This window comes from Thermobia domestica, chromosome 11 (genome assembly GCF_964235325.1).
Source record: "Thermobia domestica chromosome 11, izTheDome1.hap1.1, whole genome shotgun sequence".
Classification (NCBI taxonomy): Eukaryota; Metazoa; Arthropoda; class Insecta; order Zygentoma; family Lepismatidae; genus Thermobia; species Thermobia domestica.
The window spans coordinates 10,940,576-10,960,790 of NC_137464.1; the positions used below are offsets into that span (position 1 = coordinate 10,940,576).

Here is a 20,215-nt window from a genome sequence, read left to right on the forward strand (position 1 = left end):
TTCACCATGTTCACCAACATCTGCTTCTTTTTTCACCACACTTCCCCAGCATTCTATTTATCCTGATATTTTTGTTCATCATACTTCCGAGCACTCTATTTATCCCTTCTTCTCCATACTCTCCAGCTCTATTTCTCCTCCTTGTTTCTACCACCCCCAGGATTCTTTTTATTTTCATTTTTCCTTCACCACACTCTCAAGCACTCTATTTATCCTTCTTTTTTCCTCCACTACACGTTCCAGCATCTATTTATCCTTCTTTTTTCCTCCACTACACGTTCCAGCATCTATTTATCCTCCTTTTTCTTCTTCCATACCCTCTAGCATTATACTATTTCTTCTCATTTTTCCTTCCGCTATATTCTCCAGCACTCTATTTCTCTTCCACTATATCCTGCAACACTTTATTTCTCCTTCCTTTTTCTTCTACCATACCCTCCTTACTACGTTCTTTACAATAACATTTCTTTTTATGCGATATCCTGAGCAGTTTCTTTTTCCTCTTCTTTATTATCTCCAATAACTCCACTACTCTTTCTAACACTTTCTTACTGCTTTTTTTCGTTCGTCCCAGTTAATTTTGTTCACGTTCTTCTCAGCCACATTTTAAAAGCTTCTATCGATTTTTCTTTGCTTTCTTCGTATGTCTACATTCTTGCTACGTATATTACAATACTCCACTTGAATCGTTTTTCCTTAAATAACATGTTCAAATTAAAGAGAGGTAGCAAACTTTAAAAGTTTTGCTTGATTAACATTAATGAGTTTCCTTTATTGTAACTCTAGCTGCTTAATGTCATGAAATAACTGATTAAAATTAAGACCGTTGCTAGGAATAATGATAATGAGTTTCCTTTATTGTAACTCTAGCTGCTTAATGTCATAAAATAACTGATTAAAATTAAGAGCGTTGCTAGGAATAATGATAGTACTAAAACACTGTAAAGATTTCTCAGAGCAGTATAAGATCCATTTATGATGTTTATTGTGCAAATAAAACAAAATATTGTTTTAAGTAGCATTGTCATTGGTTGTATAGAACTTCAGTCTAACCAATCGTAGGTGGTGGACCATGTTTTACAGGCTCAGGACCCATCCAGTTGTGGCAGTTTCTGCTGGAGCTACTCACCGACAAGTCTTGCCAGGGCTTCATCTCGTGGACAGGCGACGGCTGGGAGTTCAAGCTCACGGACCCCGACGAAGTGGCCAGGCGATGGGGCATCCGCAAGAATAAGCCTAAGATGAACTACGAGAAGTTGAGTCGAGGGCTTCGATACTATTATGACAAAAATATCATTCACAAGACTGCTGGGAAAAGATATGTCTATCGATTTGTATGTGACCTCCAGTCTCTTCTAGGGTAAGTCTCTGCTTTTGATATACTTAAAGTTATATTTATTATGATAAAAAGGCCTTGTGTCCATCTTAAACACAAATTAAATACAACTTTCTTACAAGGCTGTCTATATTCTTTATTATAAATTAACTAGAAATGTTACAGTTTCGGAAGTATATCACTTCCTGCTTCAGACTACGTACTACTCCAACTGTAATCATAAATAATATTACATCATTTGTTATGTCTAGAATTGGCAGAGATTACAAATGATGTAATATTATTTATGATTACAGTTGGAGTAGTACGTAGTCTGAAGAAGGAAGTGATATACTTCCGAAACTGTAACATTTCTAATAAAAGTTTCTAAAGTTAATTTATAGTAACATTTCTAAAGTTAATTTATAATAAAAATTATAGACAGTCTTGTAAGAAAGTTGTATTTAGTTTGTACTTAAAGCTTTGTGTTCAAGGTGTCGTTGAGAACAAATGGTGTGCAGAAACGCCAGAAATGTTAATAATTTTCTCAGTTATTTCAGTTTTTTTGTTCTAATTCTTACTTGTCAAGCTTTCGGCAATGTAATCTTGTTCGCAAAGGATAAAAATACTATAAAAATATAAAAGAATGGACTCACCGAAAAAGAGCAACGTTGAAATATGTTGTCCTTTATTCCTTCATCGCACAATCAGACCTCACCATTTCACAGCATCACTTAGCAAGTGAACTGCAGCAATACACATGACAAAGTGTCTCTGCACTGCTGTCTACCGGAATTTATCCCGTATTATTTGTTTGTTGGTGAAAACATTTCTTTTGCATCAATTTTTATACTACGTGAACAAGCTCTAGAGGAGAGGAAAAAGCTTGAAAAATCCAAAATTTATCTAGGAATCTAAAATTTTGACGTAAGTGAAATGTTTTTAAGGTCATCAATGATCGATTTGTTTACATTCCTCAAAGCGAAACTGTCTTATTTCTTACGCTGATAATTCATTATGGACAAACATGAATAGCTGCAGACTACTAAAGTAAGCACGAAGCCAAAAGCAATCTTTCCGCTTTATTTTCTTGTTCAAGTACGATGTATTATCCTCAAAACGAAAAATAAATAAATAAATAAATAAATAAAATAAAATAAATGTTGAAAATAGCACATTAAACCCGGAACCTTGCTGATTGAGGTAGACAATTTTTTTTTTTTTTTTTTTTTTTTTTTTCCCACTAATGGAAGTGTTAAATACGCCTCTTCGTTCTATTTCATTGGCCAAGGGCTTCTAATGTAGAAAATTGTCACTTAAGCACACGGGGGTCATTTTCCCTAGGTCCAGAGCATTGATTAGCTGTTTTTATCTATACATGTGCGTAATGTTAAAGGAAAATATCCATAAATATTGCAGAAATAATGTAAAATAAATCTTGTAAGTCAAGGGAAAATGTGGTAAAAGATTGGTTACCGAAAATTGTAGCTAAACATGAGAAAATATATACTATTTATATTTCGTTAGTGGTTATTTTATTAGATTTTAACACAGGATTCTCTTAATCGCGTCTGCAGGAGGCAGTGCATGTACGTACATAAACGTTGCTCTACAACTTTCTTAATTTTGTTTAACATTACTTAATGATCTGATAAGGATGTACATTGAATGTTTAAAAAGATTGAACTCGCCAGGTGCTTAACTGAGTCCAATCTTTTCAATATTTGTTTAGCATTGTTGCATTATCGACCAACAGATAAAATTATGTGCAAAACGTTATTAATCCTTACTATTGTGTGTAACTTTCGATGAGATATGTGTGTGAACCAGTAATGTTGCGAAGCGAACCTACATATACGCTTTAATGCACTTCTCGCTTTTCGTTTGATGAATGTAAATAAATGCCGAATATAATTTAGATTTCTTCTTTATTAATAGACAGTAATTGTTTGGAAAGAATTGCATAAGCCAAGAGCCCATTTTTCAGAAGTAGCCGATTTTTTTCTTTTTTTCGTAACAATAAAACGAACAGTATTTTCTAGGAAATGTTAGAACAGAGACGGACGAGCCCATCCCCGGAAGGCTTGGGGCAACCTCCAAATTTACCATTCTACACCAAAATTACCGTTCTGCTACCATAAATTTACTTTTCTCCTCCAACATTGACAATCTCCAATTTGATTGTGTGCCATTTGCAATGAGAAATCGTCCCTCCAATATTTTTATGGGCATAATCTGAGGCTCAAAACCCGTCTATGTGTGCATGGGTTAATAAAGACACATTCAACATGCAGAGGCCGTCAAAACATATATAGACACTTTAATGAAAGACAAATTTATATTGTTTGCTAATACTAAACTTATTTATACATTATAAGTTTATTATATAGTATAGAATAGTATAGGTTCCATCTCTAACGAAGGAAAACTGTATATTGTTGTTAAACTTATTTATACATCACTAGTTTAATACATATTACAATAAAGCACAATAGATTTTGCATGTAATCTGGACTGAGGAAGATATTAGTTAATATCGAAACAGTCTCCATTAAAAAGGAAACTGTTTGCAGAGTAAATCCAGTTTACATAAATTAATTAAGAAATACTCAATAACAATCCTTGTCATATGGTTCAATTATGTTTCATAATAATTGTAATAATTTTCTTTTAATAAATGTCCAATTTTTCAATTATTACCTAACAATTGTAATCCATAAAATTAACCTATTGTATTACCTAACAATTGTAACTTCCATACTAAAAGTTAGTAATATTTTGTGTATATATTTTCTTGCAGATATACTCCTGAGGAGTTACATGCTATGGTGGACCTGAAACCTGAGAAAAAGGAAGACGATTGAATTATGTGAATAGAGCTGGAATATTCCAGACAACTAAGTCATTTTTTTCCCTTTAATTCAACAAAGTTTAGTCCCAATTGTTTGAATGACAACACATGAAGAAGCAGAGGATATGCTATAAATACTTTGAATATGTACATATACAGTATAATAGTTTTTTAAAAAACAAATTGATTGTAATAATAAGTTCTACCCAAAGGGCATTATCTCGTTTTAAGAGATAAGTCTTCTCGCGGTTACAAGAGTGATGGAAAAAAAATTCTGCTAATTGTGTATATATGTATGTAGCAAGTACATATATACCTTGTTTTCATTGCCTGGGGAAAGCGCTGCTTTCATGGTGTATCGTGGGAAGTAAACAAATAAAAAAAAATGATATAAAAACGGGACAACCTACTGAGGCAAGGACAGGGTGTTGTTTCTATATATATAAATATATAAATAAGTAAAAAAAATCTGTTTTGAATATTTTGCTGGTTGTGTGTATGTGGTGTGGACGATATCAAACGGCAAGCCCAGGTGAATAAAGAAAGAAATATTCTATTGACCTCAAACGGTGGTGCTCTCTGTTTTAAAAACCTTTTGAGAGTTTGTTATAATTATTATTATTATTATTATTTCTCTATTTCTATATCTCTCTGTCTCTCTCCTAGCATGTTTTTGCTGTTGTGTTTGGGAGCGGATGTTGTCCTAGATGTTTTTCAGTGTAGAGATCTCGTGTATTTTTCCACAACTTTATATCAAGAACAATTTCAAGAGAAAGAAACAAAAAATGAAAGCAACCGCCTCATTTTATACTATATATATATATATACAATAATAAAAAAAAAGATATTTGTGCAGAAAAAAATATTTAATTAAAAACCGATAATGTCACAAATATATAGTTAAAACAATATTTATATTCAAGTGCCTTGTAAATATTTAAAAGAGAGATATAATGAAATCACCTGAGAACCTGTGGAACATCATAAAAGAAGTATAGAGAAGTTATATATATATATATTATATATAATATAATATTTGAAAGAATTTTATAAGAGTCATCTCTTTCTCATGTCATTGTATTTAAGCTGTAAGTTATCTGTACCAAATGTATATTGCAGTGTCATGGTATAGTTGATGTATTTTGAACTTTTAACTATTTCGTTTTTCCCCACTGGTATTATAGCAGTACCAGGTGTTCTGTGTACTTTTTTTTCCTTTCTGAAGAAAAGCAAAATTTCAATATTTTATATATATTATAAATACTTTTTCCAAGAATCGATCCAGACAGGCAAGCGTTTTGTAAATGTTGACTGTAATTACATTTTAATTCTCCACCCTCCCATTTTTACAATTGTTGCATCAGAGTATATATTTTCCCTCTCTTTTTATATTTATTATATCCTTCAAAGAAACAAACAATCTTGTTTTAGTTAATTATTTAAGAGGCCCCATCACGACGAAATTATAATACGGCTAATTTTTACAGTAATTATGTGATATCTTCAAATAGATAAAAGATAACCGAAAAGTGGAACAAGAACTTACTAGACAATATTATTTTACATGTGATACCGTTATCACGACTTAACTGCTTTCGATTTTCAGCCATTTAGAAAATCGATATTTACTTTCACGTTTCTAAATGGCTGCAAATGGAAAGCTACTAGGTGACTCATGATAACGGTACCTCATGCAAAACAATATTGTCTAGCGAGCTCTTGTTCCACATTTCGATTATCTTCTATCTATTTGAAGATATCACATACTTACTGTAAAATTATCGGTATTTTAATTTCGCAGTAATTAGGCCTCTTTTAAGTATCATAAAAATTGAGCAATCAAAACTGATCATTAGCAAGGACTCATATATTTATATGAATTTCAAAGGATATTTATATGAATTTTAAAAAAATACCATTGTCTTTTCTAATTATCACTTTTATACACATACACACATTCAGAGTTCACATAAACATTAAAAAAAGAACAATACACAATCACTTTCATGATACATAGAGAGTCGTCACTTCATAATTTATATATAAAAAAAAATCTTGTGCTCAATGACAAAACTAGAAAAAGAACAGAATGGTGCCTGTGTGTCTCATATATATACGTATTAAGAATTGTCCCAGAGTCCCTCCACAACAGACAATCAATTGTCCCCTCTCTTTTTTGTTAGTATATTTAAAAAAAAAATGTAGATAATAATATGCACAAAAAGTTTCTTGCACATTTTGTAAAGGAGTGAACGCTATTTTATTGGGATTTGAAGGTCAGTGTGACTGTTACAAAAAGGAGACAAAGTAATCGTAAACAAATACTATTAGTATTGGCTTTTATTACTATTTTTGAAAACAAGAAAATCAAAAAGAACCGAAAATTACGAATACGTAATTGCTTCGGAAGCAATTACATATATATAAATATATTTATATACATACATATGTACATTATTAATTTCTTCATGACAAAAAAATGATTGCAAATGATAAAAAGATGTCTCATAAACCATATTTTTTTAAACGTGTAAATACAATTGTTTTTTTAAAAAAAATATGTTATTTAAATCTATGCTAAATTGTCTTAAATGAGATCTGAATGTTTTTTTTTTTTTAACAAATACTGTTCTGGTTACATTATAGAGTCATTTTTCAACAAACAAACAAACAAACAAATGTTCTCTAGCAGGCTGTGTTAAGCCGTTGAGAAGTTTACTTCTATTACTATATTATTATTATTATTATTATAAATATTGTTTCTTTAATGCATTTGATTTCAAAGAATGCTGTACCAAAAGAATGTTTGTGTGTGCGTGTGCTGAAGTTTTTTTTTTTTTTTTTTTTTTTTTTTTTTTTTAAAGAAAAGAAGAAATCGCAGAAATATTGTCATCCCATCGTAAATATTATACGTGTTGTATAATAATGAACTTTTTTGAAAATATATTAGTACCGTGTTTATTTTTTAAAAAATATCAAAATAATGAACTTCATGCGCACTCAAAGGAAGAACTAAGTCAGTATTTAATAAGTGTTTTAGATATCTTGTATTACAAGAAATATATATATTAAAAAAATCAGGTAGTATTTGTAAGTGGAGGTATTGTTATATCTTCCACTTTTTTACTTTTATTTTCTTGACACCAAAGGCAAGCTGAAATGTTGCTTAATTTGTTAATTGATTATAAATAGTGTTTTTTTTTTTTTAAACAGAGAGAGTATGTAAATTAGGGAGAAAGTAAAGAATTGTAATGTATCACTGATCATGGCGTGTGAGACAGGGGAAATGTTTTTTTAAAAAAAATTATCTCTGTACTTACAGAATTGAGAGCCAAATAAAGTTAAATTCCACAGCTCAAATTAATTTTGTCTTATTTCAAATAAACAATACTTTGACCTATACAGTATCGTAGTTTTTCTAGAGTTCAAAGCATAAACTTTTTTTTAATCAAAAGATCCAGTATATTTCAAGCAAAAATTTTCTTGAAGGCCTTATTGGAGAACTATATATAGTGTAGCCAAACACAAACTATCACTTAATTCAGTATGATGTGCTTATTCCGTATATATATATATATATATATATATATATATATATATATATATATATATATATATATATATATATATATATATATACGAAAACAATTTAGGGGCAGTTCAAAAATTTTGTGGCCCTCATCCAAAAATGCATCAAAAAATCCAATATATATCAAAAAAAAAAAATTTCTTGTACACCCTATATCTGGAGAACTACATATAGTGTAGCCAAACCCAGGCTATCACTTAACTCAGTATGATGGGCTTATTCCGTAAAAAGCACGAAAGCTCGATTTAGGGTCCGTTTAAAAATTTTGTAGCCACTGATCCAAAAATGCATCGAAAGATCCAATATATATTTCAATCAAAAAATTTCTTGTAGGCCTTATATCTGGAGAACTACTATAGTGTAGCCAAACCCAAGCTATCACTTAAATCAGTATGATGTAATTGTTCCGTAAAAAATACGAAAACGCGATTTAGGGTTTGTTCAAAAATTTTGTGGCCCCAGATCCAAAAACCAATTCTTGTCCAAGATCGCAATCTTTTGATCCAGTTTCTTTGCATCTGAGAACTACAATAGTGTAGCCCATGGGGGGCAAAGGGGGGTAGTTTGTCCCCCCTTTACTTTTTTGAAGTCATCCATAATGTATATAGTTTCATTTGGAAATGTAAAGTTTTTGTATGTATTACTGGTTCATAGAAAAAAATGGTGCCATATATTTGCCGTTGCGTAAGTACTTATTGGTTGTCTTCCTGTGGAGTTAAGAAAGCTGCAAGGAATTGCGTTTGAATTTCCCCAGAAAACAACCCCAAAATTAATCTATTGGAGGACAACAATTCCAGCGTACTTTCATTTCTTCTTACAAGGACTCGATATGTTAGTCAGCCGCTTTGAAACTAATTGAGAGAATATTTCCCAAAACAAGAAAAGTCTCTCACAAGTTATTCTTTAATTGCACAAAAATTTACAGTTCCTAAAATGTCTTTACTTCTTTCTAATAGTAAGGAATAATGATTAGAAAGAGAGTAATAAGAAACAACTTCTACCTTTTCCATTGTTTTGCAGTGGTGTGTTTAGGTGTGTACGACTGTATATACAATTAAATTTAGTGAATTCAACATAATTCTAGGTTTTAGGATTATTTTGTATAACTGGACTGTGGAATATTTCTAAGTGTCAGGGCCGCCCACAGGGGGGATATATGGCGCAAGCTGCGCCAGTGAGAAAAATTTTGGGGGGGATTTTACTCTACTTTCGAACTAGCAATTTTACTGTCAGAATAGCATTAAAACACGATTTTGAGAAGCTAATTTTCAAAAATTTTCCTGGGTGAACCCCCGTACCCCCTGCTTCGATACTCTATGAATGAAGTACCGTGCAAGTAGCCGTATGAAAGGAAAGGTTGGTTCGTTTTAAGAGAGAAGGGCCCTCACAGGAGGGATGAATGGCGCAAGTTGTGCCATCGAGAAAAAAAGTTGGGGAAGAATTTTACTCTAATGTCGAATAAGTAATTTTGCTGTCGTCAGAATAACATTGGAACACGATGCGATTTTTTTTAATCTCGAGAATGAATCCCCCTACCCCCTGCTTAGACTCTATGAATGAAGTACCGCGCAAGTTGCTATATGAAAAGATGGGCTGTTCGGTTTATCGCTTTGTGTAGGTAATTTACCCATTTTATTTCTTATTTATACCATGTACGACACTTAATAAGTAATGCTGTTCAATTGCTACATGATGTATAATAAACTAATTAATGATAATATTTTGTATAGTTTTCTGTTTGTGCGATTACATTTTCCACTTAATTAAAAAGAAGTGAAATCACAAAAATGAGCGCCAAGTTCTGGTGAACAACAGTTACAAACACTCAAGGAATCACTTTCAAATTTAGATTTGAAACTTGCCTATGTTGTCTGTTGAAAATTATAAAGTAGTTTGACATAATTGTGAACTAGTGGAAACCATACAGACAACAGCCAAGTTTCAAATATAAATTTGAAGTGAGCCAGTGAGTGTTTGGAACTGTTGTCCACCAGAACTTGGCGCCTATTTTTGCGATTTCAATTCTTTTTAAGGCCACTCGTACTTGGCTCTTTTACAGGAATGTTTTTTGTTGGATATCACTTCTTTTTGTAGGCTAATTTCGAGGATAACATTTTCTTTTGGTATCAAACTCAATAACTTGTAACTTGCGTCTTACTTTTCATGTACAAGGGAATTATATCAATATTTTGTAGAGAAAAAAAATAATACCACTAATTGTTAAAAAAAAAAAAAAGAATACCTGTGCCATACACAGTGTGTAGAAGTTTTTATACCCTTCAATATCCTTATAGAACATATTTAGTATTGTACACTTCAAGACTACCAATAAAAGTAATGCCATTTTTATAATTACTACTGCCCCTACTACTACTACAAGCATTCTATAATACTACTACAGGAAATAAAAACAACAAAAAAAATAACAATTACTAGTACTATAAAAACTACTGCTACACAGGGCAATTGTTTTTAGAGGACTTGAGTTTTGAGGAGGGAAGAGATTATTAGTTTTGGGGGGGAGTGCGCCATCAGCTTTGGGGGGGATGGGCACCCCTGCTAAGTGTTGAGTCTTGATGTGTTCCAAGAAAGTGAAAACTGAACCTAATGGAAAGACCGTGTTTCGGGAAGCTGCAAAAGCAAATATTTCTTTAAATGTCATAGCATATTCTTGTAGTATTTACTATCTTTCATTTTCTAACAGTAGTAACATACATAAAATGGCATGTGTGGAATTAAAAATATAAGTTGTTCATTAATCCCCAGTTTCAATATAGCTTCTACAAAACAAGCCTCATGCTTATATATATATATATATACAGTGAAACCTCTACTAACGGACACCTCTATAAAGCGGACACCTCTCATAACGGACATATTTTGTAATCCCCAAACACTGTAATAGGAAAAACCATGTTGACAAACCTCTCTAAAGCGGACACTCTCTAGTACGGACACGGACAGTCTTTTCTGTCTCTTATAGGTATTATTTACCTCCATATTACGGACACTTTCTCTAGAAACAAGTTGAAAAATACAGAAAAAATACATTTTCAGAAATGCATACATATATCACCAAGGAAACATTGTAATAACATTTTGCCTTGTCAACTGGCTGTTCAGAAACTCAGATGAAGCGTCTTTGTTTAACAACACCTTCATATCCTTTGCTTGCATTCCACTTCCACCCAACCTGTTTTAGAATCAAGTGATTGACAGTTGCCTGCCATTTGGGATGACACGTCATTTTACTGTTTTGCTGGAATCAAGCAGAAGACATGTGTGGTAATTTTTGTTCACGTATTCGCATATTGTCTTAGTGCCTCTATTTGTAGACGGAAGCAATAAGGTGTAAGTTGTTGTGAGCTTTCGAAATGCCACGAGAAGCGCTAATGTTAAAATCGAATTGATTGAATTTTCGAAGAATACTGAGGTCTGCGAAGGATAGCTGAAAATTTTTGTATCGGTAAAACTCAAGCACCTGAGATCATATAAAACCTAGACAAGTTAATAAAGTTGTGGTGTGAAAATGACAATGAAAATTGTGTCTCATTACTTTGAACAAAGTTGGTGTGCAAGTGAATGTTTTTATAGAGTGCGGAATGAAAAAAAAAATCCTGTGTTAGAGTCGATGCTAAAAGCTAAGAATTTAGAGGTAGCAACAGAAATGAATGTTTCAGATTTCAAGGTCTCGAACGAGTGGTTAGAGAAGTTTCGGATTAGACAAAATTTCTTTCAAAGCGATTTGTGGAAAATCCGCAGATATCGACATGCCCACAGTCATAGAACGGTTTGATAAATTACCTCTAAGACGGACACCTCTCTATAGCGGACAATTTTTGATTCCCCACGGCTGTCCGCTTTAGAGAGGTTTCACTATATATATATATATATATATATATATATATATATATAGATATATGTGTGTGTGTGTGTGTGTGTGTGTGTGTGTGTGTGTGTTAATAAGACTACAAGCACTGGACTTCCTAAAAATTGAGAGCTTAAACTTTTATGAATATTAAGGAAGTTGTTCGCTATAATCCATTACAATACGTGAGTTCTATGCTTGATTCGATGTGTTTATGATACGCCCACTATCAATGACCCATAATTTAATCTGAGCCCTATTTCTTCCTAGTACAGTACAGCTTAGAAATCAAGTGTATAGAAAATGCTCCCTCCCCCTCCCCCCCATAAAGGAGAATTTTAAAAAGCTAGGACATATTCTGTTTATTTTCAATAAAGAGTTAATACACTGAATGGTGTCTTCCCGTTGTGCCTACTTCCCGTTATGCCTACAGGCCCTCCAGCACTTTGTAGAAAATATTTTTAATGATCTTATCTGTAGGCAGAACGGTAATTCCCGTTGTGCCTACTTTCCGTTCTGCCTACTCTTTCGAGACGGGGAATTCTGTGCAGGGAGGGATCTTTTCTAGGGATTTTTTCTAGGTACAGTTTTGTTATTAGCAGCGTTATTCACGTCTACTTTAGTAGAGATGTGTTTTTTTAATACTTACAGAGAAATGGAAAATTAATTGATTCAGTTACAAGAAAATAAACTTATTTCGGTCTAATATCAAGTCATTTCACAAAAAAAATTTATTCGGTTTTCCAGTATTTCATCTCCAACGTGCTACGACTCATAGCACGTAAAATGTGCCACAGTTCACATCCTTAAGACATGTTTGATGGCCATATATTAAACAAATAGGGCTAATGCAACATGATGCATAAGGGGGCCCTTAAGAAAGGGTCTTAGTCTCCTACATTAAAATTACTTTTTCGGCATCACCTTATCAGCTGATTTGTCTTCTATACGTGATTCTATACTATATGCCATAATATCATACATACTTCTATTTTCATATTTATATTGTCAATGTAAATAGCAGGAATACAAAATACAAATATCATAATTGAATGTTTTTGTAGAGTTTCAACTCAAATCAAAAGGTCAGATAATCGGGGAGGGAAAGGGATTTATAAGATTTTGTTTCAGTTTGGTACTCTTGAAGGTGATTGGCTACTGTGTTCACCGGTAGCCAATCAGCGTTCAGAACACCTGACGGCTTCGAAAAATGAAAGTTCTGAGATCGAGACAGTAATCTGTATAAAATTCAATTCAAATTTTTAATCTGTCACTTTATAAGTATCAATAGGAATAGTAAGCAGCACAGAATGGCAGAATTTGTCAGTTCGAAATACGGGGGGAAAGTGCTCGCGTACGAAGGGTTCTTATACCGGATTAATAGACGTAGTAAAGAAAAGACATATTGGAAATGTACACGTGGGTGCAAAGCGACAGTTGTTGTTTTGGGTGACGATGTTTTATCAAAGAGTGGAGTACACTCTCATGAAACAGAAAGGAGCAAAATTGAAGCAAGATGCTTAATAGACAGGATGAAGTGTAAAGTGTCCGAGAATCCTGTAGATGCAGTTCCAAAAGTTTACAGGTAAGACTAAATTTTCTTTTTAAATGAGTAGTTATTTTATTGAATTGAACAAAAAATAAAATCATTGAAGGCACGTCTGGAATCACATGTAATAGACTTGGTGGCTTACACAGATGCAGTTGCATACTGTTTGCATTTAGAACAGTGATGGTGAGATGTTTTAAATATATTGGCTATATTAACGATATATGGTATTAACATTGACGATATGTTAGTATTTACATTGACAATATAAGTATATGTAACATTGCATGTAGTATAGAATCGTGTTAGAAGACAAATTACCTGTTAAGGTAATGCCAAAGAAGGAGCAGTGATGTAAAAGACAAAGGCTCTTTTTTTTCAAAAGGGCCGCCTTATGCATCCTCTTGCATTGTTTGTTTAATGTATGGCCGAACATGTCTTGAGGATGTGAATTGTGGCACTTTTTAGTACTGCAAGCCTTAGTATGCTGGAGATAAACTACTGGAAAACCGATTAAAATTCGGTTGTGAAATGAATTGATATTAGCCCGAAGTAAGTCTGTTTCGTGTTCGTTTCAGATACAATGTCAAACGGGTTACTGGCAACTGAATCAATCAATTCGAGGAAAGAGATATGATGGAGACAAACACTCTTTTTAAAGGCCGCCTTATGCATCCTCTTGCGTTGTTTGTTTAATAGTTGGCCAGACATGTCTTGGGGATGTGAACTGTGGCATTTTTTAGTACTGCAAGTCTTAGCATGCTGGAGGTAAACTACTGGAAACCCAAATAAAATTTTGTTCTGAAATTGCTTGATATTAGATCTTTTTTTTTTTTTTTTTTTTTTTTTTTTTTTTTTTTTTTTTTAATGTTTGTTTCACATACAATGTCTAACATTCTTGCAACTGAGTCAACCAATTTTCCATGTATGATGAAACTTGTAGAGGTGGTGGTTGTTTTTACAGAAGCTTTTAGAAATACTAAAGAAATATTCCCTACAAAAATTCCTCCCTGCACATAATTCCCCGTCTCGAAAGAGTAGGCACAACGGGAAGTAGGCACAACGGGAATTACCGTTCTGCCTAGAGATAAGATAATTAAAAATATTTTCTTTAAAGTGCTGGAGGGTCTGTAGGCACAACGGGAATGAACCCACTGAATTTCAGCTTCGTGAGTTTAACGGCTTGCGAGATACTCATTTTTTTTCCCGCAAAAATTCGGATCCTCACTACCTCCGTAGGATATTATGCATTATAATGAAAGCAATATAACATCCCAGTGTGGATTAAGGCCTAACAATATACCAAATGTAATTTCATTTGACTTTGCAATTTGACCGTCATGATCAGGCACACACAGTCACATTCAATTTTTTTTATATAATAATTTATATATTACAGTGATTCAAAAATGTATTTTTTCCAGTAGTTAGCTCCTCTAAAAACTCACAGGTCTCGAAAGCCAAGTAGTAGTATAAGCCCTATTGCTATTATTACAACTACAAATATCAATATCCAAAAGTGCCTGAAGTTCTTTTTTCACTTGCTTAGATATACTCACCTCAGGTAAGTAGACAGAAACAAATGGAAAAGGAAGGGGAATGAAGGTCTTGAAAGTAAAATGAAGACAAATTTAGCAGTCTTCACAAGGTATTGTCTACAATGCAGTGAGCAGAGTGGGTCGGTAGATCAGACTGAGTCGGTGGGTCACGGTGGGTGGTGGGTCGCAGTGGGTCATGGTGGGTGGTGGGTCACAGTGGGTCACGGTGGGTGGTGGGTCAAAGTGGGTCACATGCTGTTGACCCACGACCCACTGACCCACTTAGAAAACTTGACCCACTGACCTACTCCATCTCTGTCTCAGACAAGAAAATCACAAAATAATTGCAGATACAGCAGAACTGTAGCAAAACCACATCAGTTCTGTAGCCATTCCAGATTATCAACTTTGACGGGTGGAAATTTCGAATATGAACCAGCTGGAAATGAAATAATTTATTCACGTACTGACAGTGACTGGGCTTCTTTCATGGGACTGAAGAGGGAATATGGTTCACCAAAATTTCCTCTGGTGAGTAAAATGATAAAAGCTCTACTCTGCCTGTCTCGTGGCAGTGCTAACATTATAAGTGTCTTCAAATCAAAAAATACTCTTACAGACAGTGGAGTAGCAATAGGGTAGGCAGGATAGGCATTGTCTACGGGCGCAGGGCGTTTCGGTATATTAGGGGGCGGCTCAGGATTTTAATTAAAAAAAGAAGCAAATTATATAAACTCAACCCTTTTTTGTGGTCTTCATTTCCGAATTTGGCAACAATAAAAATTCCTGCCCACTTCGCTCTTTATTACATTTGCGTATCAAAATATTGGCATTACTAGAAAATCGCCGACGTTAGAGCACTGTATGATTAAGAAATTAATCCTCCTGTATTAATACGATATCATTGTGCAGCATAACCCGTAAGCTTGTCTAGCGAGCTGGTGAGGCTCAGACGGTGGGGTCTCCAAGTGTTTCCAACCTACTATTTTGTTACCGAAAAAAACGAAATGTTGAAGTATTGACTTTTATTTTATAAGGAAGCAAATTTAAAGAAAATATATGGTAGAAAACAGGGTAGGCCCGGCCTCAGAGCCTCATGGTACGCTTCGCCAGTGTTCATTTGAAATCCTTTAGGTAATACTGGTGGATACATTACTGTTTATTTACACTACCACTGCAAAAATAGTCCGAATTTTACATGAATATATTTTTAATGAACAAGACACCCTGTCCAGTTTACTTTTAAAAGACACACTACAAGATATACAAAGAAAAACAGTCAATACCATCTTACTAATAATTTTCGATTTATGGCCGTTTTCGCGCGTACAATGGTCATGCATTGGGTCTATTTGATGGGTGAGGAGGCGCGACTAGGGAATTTGCGTAGAGACGCAAAAGGCCATTGTTACGCCAGTGCAGCGTCGGACTGACCCTCCGGCCCGCGGGCCGATGTGCCCTCCTCAATGAATGTCTAACGCCCCCTACCGGAAACGGCTTTTGGGTCGAAAATAGTGAAATGTCACTTGATCGTTTTTCTGGACATTGAATCCACAGAGATAAAATAACCTATCTCTGTGAGTACTCTATCTCTGTTATTGTATCATTTTCAACTATTTAATTTGGATTCCAGGCCCAAATTTGTGTATTTTTACATATTTGGTTGTATATCGATGTTCTGCACATTTTAAGTTAGCACTACTGTTATCCCGGATGCGAAGGCCTAAATCAGAAATATTTGTTAAAACATTTCTTTTCAAACATAAAAGTTATGAAGTACCTTTCTGGCAATTTTGATAATTCGGCACAGTATATGTGATTCCCAACCATATCCACACGTGGTGTTATGCCCATGTTTTCAACCGTGTGATTTGTGATATGACGCAATGGCTTCCAGCTCCATATTCTTCTTTGTATTACTATAGGAAACACAGACATTTCTCAAATAGACGTAGAAGCGCCTTAATATGTATATACAACAGAACCCTAGTGCACGTCTTGTTGTTATTGGAACGGTTAGGTGGAACAGTAAAAGTTATGCTACTGTACGTGTATTTGGTCGTTTTCATTATTGGGCAAATGGTAGAGCTGCTAGAGAGAGGATATCGGAGCCAGTCTTCTTTGAACTTGTAGTTACACTTTTCTTTATTGGTAACTCCAATGAATTCAATCAAAAAGTTCGCAAGAGCATCATTGCTGAAGAAGATTGTCTCCTACGAAATAAGCTTAGTGGCCATGATGTTTTTACTAATATTTCAAATTACTAATCTGCTCTCCGATTACCTTCAAATCAAGACTCTGGAATATGCTCTAACTTGGAGGTTCATTTCCGCTACACACGTGTGGTTTAAATAAAGCAAGGAATAAATTTGATAAAATTAGTCTGGCAGCAAAGACTTGTAAGAGTAGTGTCAGGAAAGATTAGTGTAGAGTATAAAAGTGTCCTTCACTTGAAGATTTTTGGATTGAAAAATAGCTCCCGAAAAGAAGAGTACCTAAAGTAAAGAAAATGAGTGGTGAATTGGCATATCATGAAATCATAGGGAACACAGAAGAGGAAAGCTTCAAATTGTGTGTTTTCAATGTTGTCCTTGACAAAACCAATCAAAATATGACCAACTGGGTTTCGAAACTCAAAAACCTATGTCTAGACTTGGCGTGATCCAAGGCAATTTTCTAATTTAAAAGATGAACTACGCTCAAATGCAATGAACAACATTTGTGAGTTAATTCCCAGCATAGATAAAGGGGAAACTTATCGAAGATCTAAATCATTTGCAGAGATTCGGGCCAAGGTATCGCAAGGAGGTGTTCAGAGTATGATAGTGAAGAATTAACTAGTAAGTATGAAAAACAAAGAGAGTGGGACGATATTGAACCAGCAATGCAGGAAATCAAATTAAAGAAACCTTTCGTCTTGCCTCACGAGTGCATTCAAAATTATATATAAATATCGCATGTGTTCCTTATGATATACAGAGCTCTTTAAAATGTACAAATTCCTTCTTACGATCCCTCCTATACAAGAAGTGGTGAACGAGCCTTTTCCAAACTCAAGATTATTAAATCTAGCTGACACACAATCATAGTCATACGTCTTGCAAATAAAATTAGAAAAATAAACACACTGCTGAACAAGACTGCACTTATTTAATATAAAAACACATTTACACGTGACTTTTCGATCTTCTAGCTAAGATCCTCATCAGAGATCCTCGGTCCTCAGAGTGTACATCTGATGAGGATCTTGGCTAGAAGATCGAAAAGTCACGTGTAAATGTGTTTTTATGTTAAATAAGTGCAGTCTTGTTCAGCAGTGTGTTTATTTTTCTAATTAAATGTAGACTAAGGGCGAATCTCGGTCAAGACAATCTTGAGTAGTTTCTGTTAATGCAGTGTGAAAGGGATATATTAAGTAAAGTGAATAATGATGCCATAACTAACAAACTCTGTCATTATAGTGCAGAATTGAAAACACTCCTGATGTAAGGTAAGAATGTCCTTGTTGCTTGTTATGTATACAGATCAAAGCGATAAAAGTTGAATGTTATGTATATGTACAATATGGCATTTTATCAATAGTAATTGAACCACTGATTGGAAAAAGGGAATAAGTACAATTTTTTGCGATTTTAACCTGAGATAGCAGATGTGTTCCTTTAAGATAGTTGCATCGTTGAGTAGAAAATTGGAATGTTTGGGCAACTCTATGTGACCAATGTAGAAGGCAAAATCTCTTGCTGATTAGAAAAAGGGAATAACTACGTTTCTTATTTCCTTCTTACAGTCACTACAGGACACGACCACAACTGTGAGACTGTGTGTAAGTAGACAACCACCAGAGCCCTCTGCTTTCGTTACGATACTTCGCCTTCTTTTTGCATTGCACAATCTATGGAGAACTTTTTGCCCCAATCAGTTACAGATTTACATGTTTTCAGTGATACAAGTGGTGGTCAAAACTGCAATCATTCAATGACATGAATGCTTTTCAGCCTGACCGTATAATAACGGTTCCCACTATACACCAATATTTGCCTGTCAGAGGTCACAGTTTTTACCATGTGACCGAAATTTTGCTGTAATCAAACCAGAACTCAAACGACACAATCGCATTTATTTACCAGCACAGTATAACCACATGATTACGAATGCAACAAATACTGATCCTCCATTTCAGGTTTACGAAGTTGTCAATGAAGAAATCTTAGATTTTAAACATTGGTGGTAACCGCTTTAGAAATCTTCAGGTAGCATTGTGGACAAAACAGTGAAATTCCAAGTAAGTAAATAGAGACATTGTTTACGAAGCAGAATCTCCAGGTTATGTCCAGGCTCATAAGTTTATCAATGGACTAAGAACTGATATTTTTCGATTACTCAAAAGTAATGTCACAAACGTTGCACTGCCAACGTCAAAGGCATACGATTGGCAAGTCTCGATCAATCAGAAAAAGATCAACGATTCTTCACAAATCATCAAATACATACCTGACCAATACAAACAGTTTTATAGGATGATTTGTTCATGGAAAACCACTTATCAAGAAACTGTAGAAGACGAAGATGCAGACGGATAAGACCCTATGTAAACCCATTCTACTGTGACAAGGTATTTTGCTACGTATTTTGTTCAGTTGTCTATTGTACTACTTTTCTTGCTGTACGAATAACATGTGCTGTACAGAAAAACGAACGGTGACAATAAAAGTGTTAGAAGCCTAATATGCGTGATAGTTCGAATACATATATCCAAGATTAACGTACAACATTGCATTCAACATGTACATTTTCATAGCTCTCTATCATAAACTCTCTCTATCATAGCTCTCTATATCCCCACATTACATACCCTACACACAATTACAATTGCGTCCAACTCTAATTGATTGGAAAAAGGGAATATTTTTTTCCGTTTTTAAGCTTATCTAACCAATTGCAGTTCTGCAATACAAGATTCTTCTTCTTGTCTTAGTGTTGGTTAGTTCTTTTGCTACAAGTAATCAATTATACACTTTTTGCAACAAATACAAACAACGCCTCTAGAAGGTTTTTTAGCGTTATTGAAAACTTAGGTCTGATGCACTTATTCCCTTTTTCCAATCAGTGATTCAATTAAGCTGTCTGAAACCAAAGTGAACTACCATAACTGCATATTTAAACTGTTAACAACTACGTGCAAAATTTAAAAGAAAATAGCATGTCAGATGCCACACAAAAAAGGAAGATTACCACATTTTTACATCACCTTTTCATGTGATTTTATCTACTATTGTTTCCAAAATTGCTAATTTATCACAAATCATGAAAAACTACATAGTTCATTCGTGGTTGCTGATAGCTTGAAAATGTATTTAGTTCACTGATTTCAGACGGGTCAATGGACGGCCCCAGAATACAAGGGATATAAGTTATACAGACTCTTCCAATAATGTTTATTTATGTTCAGAAAAGAACTTTCCGCAGCACAATATGCAAACTAGAAGGTGGACCACATCGCAGTCC

General features: G+C 34.2%; 1 protein-coding gene across 6 annotated transcripts in view; it reads left to right on the forward strand.

Moving 5' to 3' along the window:
- pnt (ETS transcription factor pointed) overlaps positions 1 to 7,005 on the forward strand; it is a 416,779-nt gene extending 409,774 nt beyond the window's left edge. For 5 of the 6 annotated variants that reach the window (XM_081730015.1, XM_081730014.1, XM_081730010.1 and 2 more), the window contains 2 exons: positions 1,063 to 1,360; positions 4,116 to 7,005. In XM_081730015.1, the coding sequence (XP_081586141.1) occupies positions 1,063 to 1,360; positions 4,116 to 4,179 (362 nt within the window). In that variant the 3' untranslated portion in view covers positions 4,180 to 7,005. The remainder of the gene's footprint in view (positions 1 to 1,062; positions 1,361 to 4,115) is intronic. The other variant, XM_081730013.1, reaches the window with a different exon arrangement.
- Positions 7,006 to 20,215: the final 13,210 nt, after the last annotated feature.